The sequence below is a fragment of the Tyto alba genome, unplaced genomic scaffold (genome assembly GCF_018691265.1).
Source record: "Tyto alba isolate M040663 unplaced genomic scaffold, T.alba_DEE_v4.0 Super-Scaffold_38, whole genome shotgun sequence".
Classification (NCBI taxonomy): Eukaryota; Metazoa; Chordata; class Aves; order Strigiformes; family Tytonidae; genus Tyto; species Tyto alba.
Window position 1 is genome coordinate 18,710,688 of NW_024881313.1, and position 15,097 is coordinate 18,725,784.

The window sequence follows — 15,097 nt, forward strand, 5'->3', positions numbered from 1 at the left end:
TAATGCATATTTCGTTCACGTGCTTTCTTACATTTAGCATTATCAATTTGCTCTGGTTAGTTAAAGCATGTATTTAATCCTGTGGAGTGCTCTGTTATTACTTATTGACTCAGCCTCAATTTGCAAACTACAAAATATACATATATAGACACAGACACATATGTAGCCTATTTTTTGGCACTTAGAGCAGAACAATCTGTGAAAATTATGTAAGTTTCTGGTCACTTTTCTATGGAAGCAAATCAAAAGTACCAGACATTAATGCTCCACATATTATAAGCCTACCTTCTAAATAACCACACCCTTTTAGGGGACAAAAATTTCCATAAAATCTGAATCTCTCCCATCATGTTTGTCAGGGAGGAAAGGACGGGAAGGTTCACTTGGCCGAGGCTGTCAAATGAGCTGGCTAAGTTCCATTAAGCAGTGTTAGTTTCATGAAGCAGTGTTAGCCGCTCTAGTCCAAAACCACGTGAAGTAAACCAGAAGCCAGGGCTCAAACAACTGGGCAGTATGAAGGAAAAAGAAAGATACAGAAATAGGGGTTCTTATACCACACTGATCATCAGCTGTATTTCTCTGGAGTATGGCTAACGTGTTAACCCAGACTGATGCTTATATATAGATCTTGCATCAGCTGGGCTTCTAATTTTTTTTTTTTTTTCTTTTCTGTGAGATAGGACATAAATTGTATCTGACAGTGGACTAGAAAAAGTCTGTTTATTCTAACAGATTCATGCTATGATTCAGTGCAAGGTCTGCTGTGAGATCCGCTAGTACAAACCAAGACAGACACCAGAACCCAGGAGAAAGAGCAAGAAAAGTCAATTTCACCTTCCACGGCATCAGTGCAAGTCTGCCTAAAGACATTTATATTAAATGTGCAAAAGCAGCTAAAGCAAATACCTATCAAGCCTGAGTATTTTAGGAAAAGTATTTTCAGACTTGCCAGGGAGTCCAGATTAAAGCAGATTCTCTTAATTAATTTCTATATACTTTTGGGTAGCAATAGTACTGTTGCACAAGTCTTTTAGCATCAGGCCCACACAGCAAGACAGACTACTTGTGTTCTAAATAAAGTGAGTCAGAGAAGATGAATTAAGGAATCTTTTCAAATTATTGTCATCTGCAAAGGAATTATTTTTTCAGAAAAATCTCCAAAAGAGGTAAGATACCCTGCTGTCAGTTCTGCAGTAAAGAATGGTCATGGTAATTTTGGAAGTTATGTTTTTAAACAAGTCCTGATTTAACTTGTTTGGTAGCTGGGGGGGACGGGGCTGCATCAGTGGCCTCTGTGAGAAGTCACCAGGAGATGTCCCCATGTTGCACAGAGCCAGTTCCAACTGGCTCCTTGTTGGACCTCCGGCTGGCCAAAGCTGAGCCTGTCAGCGAAGCTGGTGGTGTCACTGTGAGAAGGTATTTAAGAAAGGGTAACTGCTGTGTGGCAGCTGAGAGAGAGGAATGAGAAAAGGAGAGAAAAAACCCTGCAAACACCAAGGTCAGTGAAGAAGGAGGGGGAGGAGGTGCTCCAGGTGCTGGAGCAGAGATTCCCCTGCAGCCCATGGGGTAGGCCATGGTGAGGCAGGCTGTGCCCTGCAGCCCAGGGGGGTTAATGGTGGAGCAGATACCCACCTGCAGCCCAGGGGGGTTAATGGTGGAGCAGATACCCACCTGCAGCCCAGGGAGGTTAATGGTGGAGCAGATACCCACCTGCAGCCCAGGGAGGTTAATAATGGAGCAGATACTCACCCGCAGCCCGTGGAGTACCCCACGCTGGAGCAGGTGTATGGGCCTGGACTGTGTGGAGAGCTCATGCCAGAGCAGGCTTGCGGTAGGAGCTGCAGCCTGTGGAGAGGAGCCCACGCTGGAGCAGGTTTGCTGGCAGGGTTTGTGACTGACCCTGCGGGGGACCCACACCGGAGCAGTCTTTTCCTGAGGGACTGCACCCTGTGGAAAGGACCCACGCTGGAGCAGTTTGTGAAGAACTGCAGCCCGTGGGAAGGACCCAAGTTGGAATAGTTTGTGAAGGACTGCAGCCTGTGTGTGGGACCCCACGCTGGAGCACAGGAACAGTGTGAGAAGGAAAGAGTGGCAGAGATGAAGTGTTATGAACTGACCAGAACTCCCACTCCCCATCCCCTTCCCCGCTTGGTGGGGCGGAGGTAGAGGACCTGGGGTTGAATTTGAGCCTGGGAAGAAGGGAGGGGTGGAAAGGTGGGGGGGAAGGTATTTTTGTTTTTTTTTTGTTTCTCACTATCTAATTGGTGATAAATCAGTCTGTGTTGCCCGTGATGATAATTGGTGAGTGATGTCCCTGTCCTTATCTTGATGAAGAGATAAGGAGCTTTTAAATTTATTTTCCCTCCCCTTCTTGCTGAGGAGGGGGAGTGAGAGCGCGGTTGGATGGGCACTTGGCAGCCAGCCAAGGCCAACCTGCCACAGAACTATGCTGGTCACCCATTTCCAGATGTAAATCTAACAGATACATTGCACAGTCTTGCAGAAGATATATCTGCAAGTGTCACACAGTGGGTGTTCTTTCTACAACTGCTACATTACTTACAGTGCAAATTCTCCAACAAGGGTTTCTCCCCCACACTGCATACCTAATTTTTGACCAAATCAATTTGTTTACCTGCATGATGATCGTTCTAGAATCACATTGTTATTTATACATGAAAAAAAATTAAAAATAAATAATTCTGAATGCAAAATTCAGCCCTGCTAGCAATACCATAGGGTCTGCAATCAGAGATAAGAGGAAATATTTTTTTTTTTTTTCCCTGAGATGTCATCAGCTTGAAGCTTGGCGTTTCTAAAGCCCTGATCCCTTTTCATTATCTTAGAGAGGCAGTAAACAAGTTCAATTAAAACCAAACTTAAAACAATACGTCATGATTGAAGGAAAAGATTTTATTTTAGGGCTAACAAGTTGATAATAAATAAAGGAATATAATAATGTAGTAACAGATGTTCTCATGCACTTAACACATACAATAACGCTGGCTTACACTGCTGTTTGGACAAATTGAGAAGAGGTATTTGGCAATATTATAAGTTTGAACAGTTTAAAGATTATAGAACAAGAAATTATTTCTGCTGTTTTTACATTTCTTTTATACAAATTCAAATAAATAGTAATACATCTATTTTTCCTCAGATTTTCTGTTCACTCTTAACATGCCTGATAACTAAGCCACAGTAATATACAACTGCCAAGAAAGAGTATTTATGAATTATACTTATTCCTAAAAATGAATCATATTAATGTCACATTGTGCAAGCTCCTCAGGTAAAATTAGATTTTAGGAAAAATTGCAGAAAATTTAAACTCCTTAAAACATATCCAGTGCAAAGGCCAGTCTAGTCCACACATTATGGTGCTGTAATGTAAGCCAATATAATTTAAATAATAAAACATGCCTATATGATTCAGAGGAAGCTGAATATGTTTTATGTTTTAGAGATCTGACATCTAATATGCACATTCTGCAATATCAGACATTTTTCAAATCTTCATGAGATGGCAAAATATGTTAAGAGTTTATAAGTAGGCTTTTTTTTTTTTTTAAATAACTCACATTAACAGTACTACAGTGGCCAAAAAAGACAAACTATTATAATAGAAATCAATCTGATTAAAAAATTAAATATTCCAATTAACACTGAAAAAGTGTTTGTAATAACTATTTACAATTCGTCAATGATACCAGTGTATAACTTCACACAGTCAAAGTATACCACTTTCCAAGCAAATACCAATTCTTGCATCCCTGTTCAAGGATTTGCTAGTAGTATGTTGTTTATGCGCAACATATCAGTTTAAAGAAGGAGATCGATCTGTGGTCCACAGTAATTCTATATATGGCCATTTGGTTTGCAGGCAGCGTTTTACAGGAGTGTCGTCGGTCTGTAGCATTGGTTCTTCAAAACCCATAACAACTGCTGTGCCTTCTACATACATGACCTGTCAAAATAAAACCAATTATGTCAGCCTATGCTTATTTAAAAACTCTAAATTGAGATGATTATTTTCACGGGGTTTGGAGAGGATTTATACTTTTTTTTTTTTTAAATTACAAAAATAAAATCCATGAAGTTTTATATACTTTTTTAAAATGAAATTAGGTATGAAATAAAAAACGCCTAATCTCTTAGACTCAAGTGCCTGAAAACCCTGATCAGGCCATATTAATTCAACTGTTCACTTCAACAGACAGTAAAAGCCAAAGCTGAGAAGAAAAAAAAAAAAAAAAAAATCTATGAAATGCAATGCAAAAACTCTGTGACAACAGATCTTCTACTACTGTTGGCAAAGTTTGATGCTGTTATTTTATAAGAACAGTGTTCCTTAGAGTTAACTTTATGGGATTAATTTCCATAAAATAGAACTTCTGTTGCAAATTACCTCTATTTGTCAGACGGTATTTAAAATGCTATAGGCAGAATCCTCTGAAAACAAAAAATTGTTTAAATTTTCATTATGTATACATGTTTAATAGTAAAGATAAATGCATCTTTGAATATTTTTGCCTACATTTTGGGGTACGAAACTGCTGGAGGTTTCATAGGGGTAATTTTAAGGACTTAACTCCAAGCTATTCCGAAGTCTGAGTATATATATATATACACATACATTTTCTCAAAAAGTCTTCTTTAAGTAATTTTTGTTCCCTGTCTATTAATGTCTTATATTCTTCTACCCTAAATGCTAATTCAGGAACTAGCTTTCTTGGAAGTTGGGGTATACATGACACATGAAAATGCAACAGGTAATTTTTGTCCCCCACTAAGTGGTTCCAAAAAATACTGATTTTTTGATGCAAGTCCGGACTACTAAAATATTTCATAAAAAATTCCAAACATCTCAATTTAGATGCAGGGTTACTTATAGAAATTGCAGTTTGTCTGTGTTACAGCTCCATTTCCTTTACAGTTCAGATCCCACTTCTCACGGATAGACATGACAAGTGCTCTATTCAAAATACATAGCTTAAGAGATGCTGTCTAGCCAACTGATCCAGCATACTAGCTAAAATATGATAAGGAGCACAAAGCACTTTCCAATTTGAAATATATTATTTTGGAAGAAAATTATTGAAATAACAATTTTGTAAAAAGTCTGTTTCAAGTGAAAGTATTTAGCCTGTAACTATAGTCAGTTTTGCATATTAATTGTTACTAGGGCTAGATTTATGTTTCTTAAATCTCACCTTTTCATTATAGTTAGATTGCTTCAGTCCATTGTAATGGTAAACAGTGAATGACTCCGAAACCCTAGAGTCCTAGTAGAAAGAAGACAGTTAATTTCATGTGACATGTACATCATGCCTTGACAGACTCTTCTATTTACAATTCAACAGATGAATTTAAGCAGGAAGACTCAAGGAAATTGTAAGAAAGTGCCACTTTTTTAGGTGACATAATCTTGAAGATTTTGTTCATTTTACCTTTCTCATCAGAAATAAGAAAAAAGATGTTAGTAAATTAATGGGTTACGCCCTCAAGAGCAAGTAATGATTTTGTGTTCATCTGGCCCCTTTGAACTATAACTTCAGCACTAACCAGAAACTGGCCTAATTTTTGAAGTCAAACACCTTATGTAGTAGTCATATTCATGTGTATTTGTGACTGTGATGCTACAAAGTTAAATATTTACTAAGGACCAGATCCAATCAGCCAACCCTCCATTTAAGAGCTAAAATGTAATTTACACCCACACCTGCCTAACTGTAAACTAATTGTGAAGGCACCTGTTCTGCTGAGGCCTAACAGCAGATGTACTGAAGTTGTCAACCTTTACCATTCCAGGTGTTTAAATACTTTAGTCCTAAAAGGACTGAAAAGCTTTGCATTTCACTGAATCAGGAAATACAAATCAGGTGTAATATCATCTCTTTTATGCCTGCTGGACCAGGCTCCAAACAAAAGCTTATCCCTTTTTTAAGTACCTGGAGGTAAAGGGTGGAATGAGAAGAAATCTACTCAGGTTACAGTACATCCATCATATTATGAAAAGCCCTCATTCATTTTTCTCCTCTTAAATAATTCAAAACCCTTATCTCTGTATGGGTCTCTCACAGCAACCCAGGCTATTCAGTACAGGGTGGGTGGTGAAAAGGAAGATAAGCAGTAACTCTACTTACAGAAGTTGCTTCACAGAGATAAATAAAATCAAGCTTTGCTGGAAAGGAAAGAGGACACATTCTTTTCCCTGAGGAAAGTATGCTTGGCCTGAAGAAAAAGAAGTGCTGCTTTCTGGTTCCTGTCCCATGGATGTCAAGAATTGTGCAGTAATTGTTCCCTAAAAAAAGGGCTACTGGGGAATTCGAGTCCCCCTCTCCAGGTGACTGCCCTAAGCACTTTAGAGTCAGGCTTGCTATCTCAGACTGAATGATCTTTGAATATTTTTCTTCTAAGCCAACAGCTTTGAAAAGGAAAGCTGAGATACCTTCCTGCTTTTGAGGTGGAGTTTGGTACTTTCTAGGGGAATAAGAATGGGGTTTTAAATATTCTCAGCAAAGAAGGACTCTCATCTGTATCTCCTGAGCGCTAGCTATGTGTTCAAATGCTGTGTAAAGAGGAACATCAACAATTCCAACCATCACTGGCATCTGTTATTTCCTCACAGTATTTTAAGCAAAGACATTCATTTCTGCAGAATTTCACTTTCAGGAAGAATCCTGTACGAGGTGTCAATATGGGTAAGGGCTCCTGCTATCTGATCCACAGAGCACAGATTGGACAACACATTCTTGCTCTCAGCATTCATTCAGTAACTGATACTGGCAGGTTCCGGTCCAAAATGTGCTGATTGTTCAGGCTCTACCCTTAAGGCAGTAACACTTCCCATGTTTTGTCCTGGAGCCAGAGAAGGTTCAACAGCACAGGCAAAACTGAGTGGTAGGGAATCATGTGCAGCAGGGAATTAGTACTTGACAGATAGGCATTGACTTGGGGGCTCCAACTTTACAGCAGGTAGAGTTCCTCCACCAACTCTTAGGTGACTAAGGTGGGGAGATCTGCTCATGATTCCACCATTCTCCTTTCCTTCTTCAGTCAGTGATGCCCTTCAGCAACAGGCAACAGAAGCAGCAGCCCCATACGATGGCTGTTTTCTCCTCTGGCTGCCCATGACCCGCAGTACCAGACAGTTTAGGCACAGCCAATTACAGAGGATGTGCTTTGGCTTTCTGGACTTCATTATAAGCATCCGGTGCCTAAAGTTAAGCAACGGAGTCTTCCAGATTTGCAAGTGTAATGTAATTGTAAGTAAGACTAAATTATATTCAACTGTAAAGATATTTCCACTTCTGAATATACAAAGGAAAGGAAGAAGAAATAGTTTGCAAATATACAATGCAGATGCAAATCTGGAGAAAATGAACACTCTAACTCCTTCTTTTTCCTCTGGATGACGAATCATCTCTTAATTATATATTCAGTACCTACTACCTTTGGCAGTGCAGTTCTAGTGTCTTCTGAATGATGAGATTCTTTCATAGTACAGAATACTACACCCAAACAGTGCTGCACAACCCTTAACAAAAAGAGTGTTGCTGAAGGCATTTTAAAAATGTTAGTTTCCCATTTCCTTGGTTGTAAAAATTAAGCCCTATAGTTTCAATGACAAGCTACAAAAGCCTCCAAAGAATGACTCCTCTCAGCCCTTCTCTCGCCTCCACCAGCCTATCTTTTTGTCCCTGGGGAAACCCTCTCTTCTGCCAATACAAGCATTTGCATGGCCGTGGAACAAACCTCATAAACCTGCAAAGAGAGCTCTCATCTGGACCAGTTTCCTGTTCTGGTTTACCACATATCTGTACAAAGAGGTTCCTGGTGGCAGGAGGAAGGTTGCATGAGGGAAGGAAAATGTGACCCAGGGCAGAGAGAGAAGAGGACAGCAGTGTTCAGTTAACACAAGCTTCTCAGTTGTGGTGCTATCTTAATGAATATATGGAAAAGATTTACGAGTTTGAATATAATTTTCCATTACCCTGTCAGATCCTGACTTCCACATATGCTAAACATAACTCTAGCGTGACTTTTTGTTAAGCTGTCAAAAATTTTACATTGTTAGAGATATACATAAAAATTGTTTTAAATATATTTGTAACCTTTTCCCATTTGCTAGCAATTACAGCAGACATTTGCAATATTGATAAAAACAGTATGGTCATTTATTCTCAGAAATAACAAACTCAGATGATCTTTCTGAGTAGGGAACCAGTTCAATTTCATATGCAAAATGATTATATTTCCTGAAGTTAATTTTAGAACTTGGTGCTACTATGAAGTTTCCTTCCAGTGTAAAGCTGAGCAAATCACGGTCGCCCTACACAAAACAGAAGTCTACAGTTTGTTGTGTAATACAAGAAGTTGTTTGCTGGTCAGCTGCATCAATTAATGCAATACTTATTCTTAAAAACAGCTCTGTAATATTGATGGAGTGTTTAATGAATCTCAAAGACAAGCAGAATAGACAATGCTCTGCAGCAATAAAGCTATATTGATTACCTGCTCAGGGAAAAATTCTTGCAGAAAGGGACCCAGTAATATGATGCCCAGTCCTTCTGGGTCTAATTTGGTCTTCATGAGGTTTACACTATGACAAAAACATTGAATATAAAAGTATGAGTAAGACATTTTTATTCTTGCATGACTTAAGTTATGCTGTGCTACCACAGTACTGGTTGCCAAGTATAGCAATACTATTCTATTTTTAATAGTAAGTGACAGCTGCACCAGAATGGCATGCAAGTTGCCAAAACATGGCTATTTTTAAATAAAAGTAATCTGTTATTTTAAATTAAATAAGTGATAATTCTGAAGGACCACCATATTTGGTAAAATAATTTGAAACCCACATAATCTAACACCAGCTTTACAGCCCAAAAGGCATTTTGCTGTCTTGTGAGCATTCTTGAACTTAGATACGTAAAACAGTCATCTTTTGAACACAGCTCTGTAACTTCCAAATAACCTGGTTTTAAACAGAGATCTGAAAAGCCTCCAAGATTTTCTAAGTACACCAAAATAAAATTAAGTTGAACAGATAAATTTCTTATTTACATCATGTCCTCGATATCAAAGAAGCCAAAAACAATGAATAATGCAAATATTAACAATACTAATCTGAAAACCTTACTGCATGAATATGGTATCATTTCAGGTTACTACAAATGGATGGCAATTATAACTTTATAATTCTATTTAAGCAATATATTTCTACAGGCATCAGATTGCTTAAACATTTATTTGCATCTACCTATCTTTTTGCCTAAGTTACAAGTTGTACCATACACAAGAATGTCCTCCCTGGGTCAAACCAACAGAGCGTCTTGCCCAGAATCCTGTTTCTGACATTGGTCAGTAGTGGATGCTTACGACAGAGTACAATAGGGCAAACATACAGTGATATCCTTAGTTTACCCTCCCCATTTCCAGCAGTCTGCTGCTCAAAGACATCTTCAGTGAGAGGCAGTATCTAAAACACAAAGATACATATTTTTTCTTTCCATGCATGTGCCTAATTGGCTTTGAACCCATATACACTTGTGGCATTTAATAAACTCCACTCACAAAATTAAAATTAAACTCTAGATTCTGGGAATAAGTATCTCCTCCTGTTTTGAACCTGGCACCTGGTAATTCAGTCTGATGACACATTTTTGTATTGTGAAAAGTAAGTAATAATCATTCCCTATTTATTACGAAACTCCTGATTTTAGAAACTTCTCTTACATGCCAATGGTTGTCTCTCTCTGCCAGGTTGAACAGTCCTAACCTCGTTTTTCCTTGTACTAATGCCATTCTGTACCTTTGGTTAGCCTTGTTGCCTTCCTGATACCTTTCTACAATGTTCTTTTTTAAGATGGAGTAAAACATCATACATTTACACAATGGCATAATTCCTAGAAATCCTACTCCATATGTGTGTCTATTATGGAGTAACAGTTTAAATCTAAGATCTGTTTCCTGAAGGGTAATATGTAGTTCACAGCCCAACAATGTGTATGTAAAAATCAGGATTGTTTTACCCCTGTGCAATCAATCTGTGCTTACTGTACTGAGACTTTTCTGTTACCCTATCTTCCAATAACTTCTGCTGCTTTTCCACATAATTTTTTAATACCTTGAATACTTTTCTATCAGCAGCAAACCATCACATTAAATGCTACATTAAAATCCTCATTGGTGCCACGGCAAGCTTCACAGACCTAATACAAATTCCTGTAAAATTTCTCCAGTGATCTGCCTCCATTAAGAAAAAATGACATTTTTGTCCTTTGATCAGTTTTTTATCTACAAGAAAACCTTCTTTCTTATCCCACCTTTACACATGAAACATTTACATGTGAATTTTCCCCAGATTGGCCTTCAAATCCTCTTCTAAGTACTGTTGTCCATTTGTCATGTTCTTATTCTGGTACTGTCTGGTACCAGGACAGTTTACAGTGATATGTAACCTAAAATCATGCAGCAACTTCATTCTGATGTTTCTTCAGAATTTTGGGGTTTTTACTTATCTTGACACTTCAGACTCTTAGTTACTCTGACCACCCGTAAAAAGGCTTAAGTGTGGAAACCTCCCCGTAATCTTCCCCAGTGAAGATGAGAACTACTCCCTAGCATCTTCCCCAGTGAATATGCAGAAGAATTCACTACGCTTCTTACTGACTTTGTATACTTCTTAATATTAGGCATCACTTTTCAGAACTACACACCTCTTGCAAGTCTCCTGGTTCTGATGGACTTGAAAAAAATACTATGAACTTTTATTTTAGAACTTTGCAGAGTAGTCTTCAGGGGATTTTAATTCTGCTTTATTTTGTATTTACATTTAAAGTTCCATTATTGTAGGTTCTTCCCTATTTTTTTCATGTATGCACTACATTTTCCTTTCAGAAGACAGTCTTAGCTTCTCATAGCTGCTTCTTGCCACCTAGGCCTTTAACTACCTCGGTCTCTTTTGCTGGGGGCTGCAGGCAGATGTCTTTCTAAAGTCTTTTAAATTATTGTTGCATATAAGCATTTTATCCTTTTGGCTACCACTTATGTGTCTCTTATGTGTCTTCATTATCGAGTAGCTTCCTTTCTTGGTCCTAAAATAGCACTAGTAGTAAATTATTTTTGTTTCTGCCTCAACACAGACAGAATAAGTTACACAATTCTTAAGAGAATGGATCTGTTAAGGCCCTTGGAAGAGGAATTTTAAAATTAATAAAACTGAATGTGATATCCTATAAACCATGTTAATTTAAGATCTTAAAAAAAAAATAACACTAGTCAAGTGAAACTACAACTGAGGATTTGCAAGCTACTGGACTTTAATCCTTCTATTGCTCATTCTTACTGCTCTCAAAGTACAAAATTTAAGGTATTTCAGTAGCTGTCCGAAACCTGCTCAAATTCTTGAAATGCTGTAACTGAGTTGTAAAAACATTGTGTTGGTAAACAGAACCAAGGCAGATTTAAGTAAAGGTAATTTTGAGAATGCACTTAAAATTATGTAATAAAATTAAAGCAAGCTATATACTCACTATTAAAATACAAGAACTGTTCAAAAATGCAGAGCCATACTAAATTTTTAAGTATGAACAGTGTACAAAATTCAATCAATAAAGCAGGAGGGGAGATGTAATAAAATTTGATTGCTGTATGTTTCAGCTGAGGCTTTTTCATCCAGCAAACAGATAATGCTGTTCAGTGCTACTGCTATTGCAGCAGAGCTACCGAAACAAACAAGTGTGTGTACACACTTCAGTCACTTCAGTATGAAGTCCAGCATCTTAACTGAAGAGGTTATGAATGTTGGGGCGATGATACTGGTGACCTTTGTACAGTTATGGCTGAGAAGTGGGTGGGGACAAAAGCCTCCAGCACTGGTCAAATAGACAGATAGAATAAAATGTTTTAAACAAGCTAAACCTAGATTGACAGATGTACTGAAATCTGTGCCCTGAAGAACATCAGATGGTTTTTAGAAACAAAGTGACAAAACAAACAAAAGACCTGTGTTCTCAGATGTATTTACTAAAAGACTAGAAAATTTTACTAAAATGACATGCAATGGCATTAAGAGCCTCAGATGAGATGATAAAAGTGAATTTCCATTTAGTTCTTCAACTAAAAAATGTAAATAGTACACTTGGAAGCAATGCCTTTAATTTTACTTAAAATCAAATGAACAAACAAAAACCAAACAACCAGAAAAGCCTGTATGAAATTTGTTATTTATACTCATGTTCCACATTAAACAGACAGAACATCTAGAACTAAAACAGAGTAGGTCCTCAAGACAGTAATATTAGACTACATTTTTATTTAAGAGATGATTCAAGACTTAATATTTCATGGTTTGATCATGGCTTTTCAATATAGCAGGCCTTCTGACTGGCTATTCCTACACCAATTTATACTCCATGTGCTATGCACAATAAAATAGGCCAGGGCTATGGCACAAACACCCTGAAGGCCAAACAAAAAAACTGCTGAATACAGAAAAAGGATTTTCACAGATTTTTTTGAGGCAGCAGAACAAAAAGGCCAAAAGAAAGGTTCTCAGACCTATTAAACTAAAGCTTTTTTATTTCCCTCCCTTTAAAAACATCTTCTGCAGACTTCATGACTTATTCACATAATATGAATGTTAGCCTTTTTGTCTTCTATTTTTTGTTGGGTTTAGTTTCCTGGGTGTCTTGATTTCAATTTTCACTCCTATTCTCCAAAGGCAACAGCTCAGTAAACTTTGTTGTACTTTGTAACATTTCAAAGGACAGAAAATGGCATCAATCAAACTTCAGATGGCTGTAGTAAGTAAACATGCAGTCTCCACAGCCATTCTACAGGAACAACTGATTTAGACCCCAGTAAACTAGATCATATGTTTACAAAAGAGCAGAACCATTACTTGGAGATGTAGAAAAGTACAAGCACATAGCTCTCCTTTCTGGGTTAAGCATTTAGTGTCAAAACATGGTAAGATTTGACACCAAAGGTTAACTGCTGCCGCTGAATCTTAGTCTTGTTTGTCCACATAAAATCTAAAATAAATTACCTTTTTTCATTCACTAGTTCTAAGTTTAATCCTAGGAATCAAGGTTTCATTTCAGGAAACAAATTACAATTATAAACACTACAAGGTACTGAGTGTTGGTGGAAACAAAAGTGTAACTGAAGCAGTTTCAGCTTCAAACTCAACAGACAGATCCAGCAGTAATCTAATGCTCATCTGCCCATGAATACCTTGTCTGTTTGGCTCTTTTATCACACAGTTTCACCCTCATTAACATACAGAAATATATTCATGACTATCTCCTCAATATATAGTAATGCAGTAGGTCTGAGGGGTTTTTGGCTTCTGGTTATCACTACCAAAGTTAGAGACATTTTAGTTTGATTTCCTTCCATTTAATTGAAAGCTGACTTGAACACTTCAAAATAACATTCTGTGCCCAGAATGCAAGCCAGAAAAAATCTAGGAAAAAACCCCTGAATTATAATTAATGTGTGGTTAATTGTTACATCTGTAGTATTTAATTATACTTACTATTCAGGATCTGAAACAAGGTCCAGAGCCTTCATTACATCTTCTAGCAGAGTGTCAGGTATAAAACCATTATCTGAAGAAGTAGCAAAGCTTTTCATTAGGAAGAGAAAAAAAATACTTTCCAGGAGTACAAATTTTACTCAAAAATACCAATACTGCTTATCTTTCTCTCTAAAATTTGCAAACAAATGGTGGGGTTCTAGAAGGAACATAGTTTTCAAACACTTTTCTCCCACTTTAAAAAGCAATGAGTGAAATACAGATAGTTCAGTTATCAGTCATACACTTAGAAGTCTAATACTTGCTAAGAATTCAATCTTTTGATACCGATCTCCATCTCCACTAGATACCTTGGGATAATAACCGTTCATTTTTACCCCTTTGATTAGTTAAAATAGTACCTGAATGTTAGACATCCTCTGTTTTCCAAAACATCAGAAATTCTCTGATTACGCCATATACATTCAAGAACAAAATTTCATGAAGAATGCAAGCATAATGGATCAGTTACTTTATGAAAATGTAATAAAAGAGAAAGCAGATTATATTTAAGCTTGATGTTAATTACAACCAACATTACAAGGTTAAAAAAGCTTATGCTCTAAGAACTCTATTTCCTATTGTACAATGTTGTACTCAACTGCCCTTACTACAGAATTCTCAGAAAGCTTCTCTATGTCACTTGCAGATTGACTATTGTATTGAAAGTTTATTGTCTCAAGTACTAAGTACTTCATTCCTCTCTTAATCAGCTCAGGTATAAACAGCGTATTACCCTGGCATGGAATTTGAAATAGATTTGAAAGTGCAGTATTTGGAACAAATTTTAGAAAATAACAGTCCTATTTTTAAAGATACCCTGTACAATGCAGTATTCATTACTATTTAGAATTTGTCTCTACTGAGTGATTACATTTCAGTTAAAAAAAATTTATTTCAGCAAGAAGCACAGCCCTTACCCTCTGGGTCATATGTCTGGAAAACCCTCCTAGCTTGTTCTGAAGGCGCTTCAGGAGCAACAAGGGCCATATCCTTAGGAAAAAAAAAAAAAAAAAGAAGAAAAATAAAAGAAGAAAACTTTCAGAATATTCTTAATTCAGATACTTAATTCAGATACCAGATATTTAGCCATACTACAGAGGTTTGAACCTTAATGAAAATTTAAAGACAACAGAAGAAAAATTAAGGTAATTTGGCAATATTTCTGATACTGACATAAAATGATCACGAAATATGTTAAAGATTATTCCACAAATTTCTAGACAAATTCTATGTCTTTCATGCAGATGTCATGGCACAAGAGCTAATTAGAGACTACATGTATTATGTGGAGATTTATAGTATTGTTCTTTATATCTGAAAACACACATGCGTACCAGTGAAATTGAGTGTACTATGCATACATTGAAACGTGTAAAAAACATTTAGATAAAAAGCTGTGAGAGAATGTTTTGAAGTCCCTTTCACAGACTGTCAGAACACAAATTTGTTAGCTACATGAAAATGTATGATTCCAATAGTAGCTACTGCAATGCTTTTATTTAT

At 37.0% G+C, this 15,097-nt stretch overlaps 1 protein-coding gene across 4 annotated transcripts in view; it reads right to left on the bottom strand.

Moving 5' to 3' along the window:
• Positions 1-2,892: 2,892 nt before the first annotated feature.
• MINDY3 (MINDY lysine 48 deubiquitinase 3) overlaps positions 2,893-15,097 on the bottom strand; it is a 54,932-nt gene continuing 42,727 nt past the window's right edge. For all 4 annotated transcript variants that reach the window (XM_042801846.1, XM_042801847.1, XM_032991649.2 and 1 more), the window contains 5 exons: positions 14,512-14,584; positions 13,553-13,625; positions 8,518-8,605; positions 5,214-5,285; positions 2,893-3,967 (listed from right to left, as the gene is read on the bottom strand). In XM_042801846.1, coding sequence (XP_042657780.1) covers positions 3,818-3,967; positions 5,214-5,285; positions 8,518-8,605; positions 13,553-13,625; positions 14,512-14,584 — 456 coding nt within the window. In that variant the 3' untranslated portion in view covers positions 2,893-3,817. The remainder of the gene's footprint in view (positions 3,968-5,213; positions 5,286-8,517; positions 8,606-13,552; positions 13,626-14,511; positions 14,585-15,097) is intronic.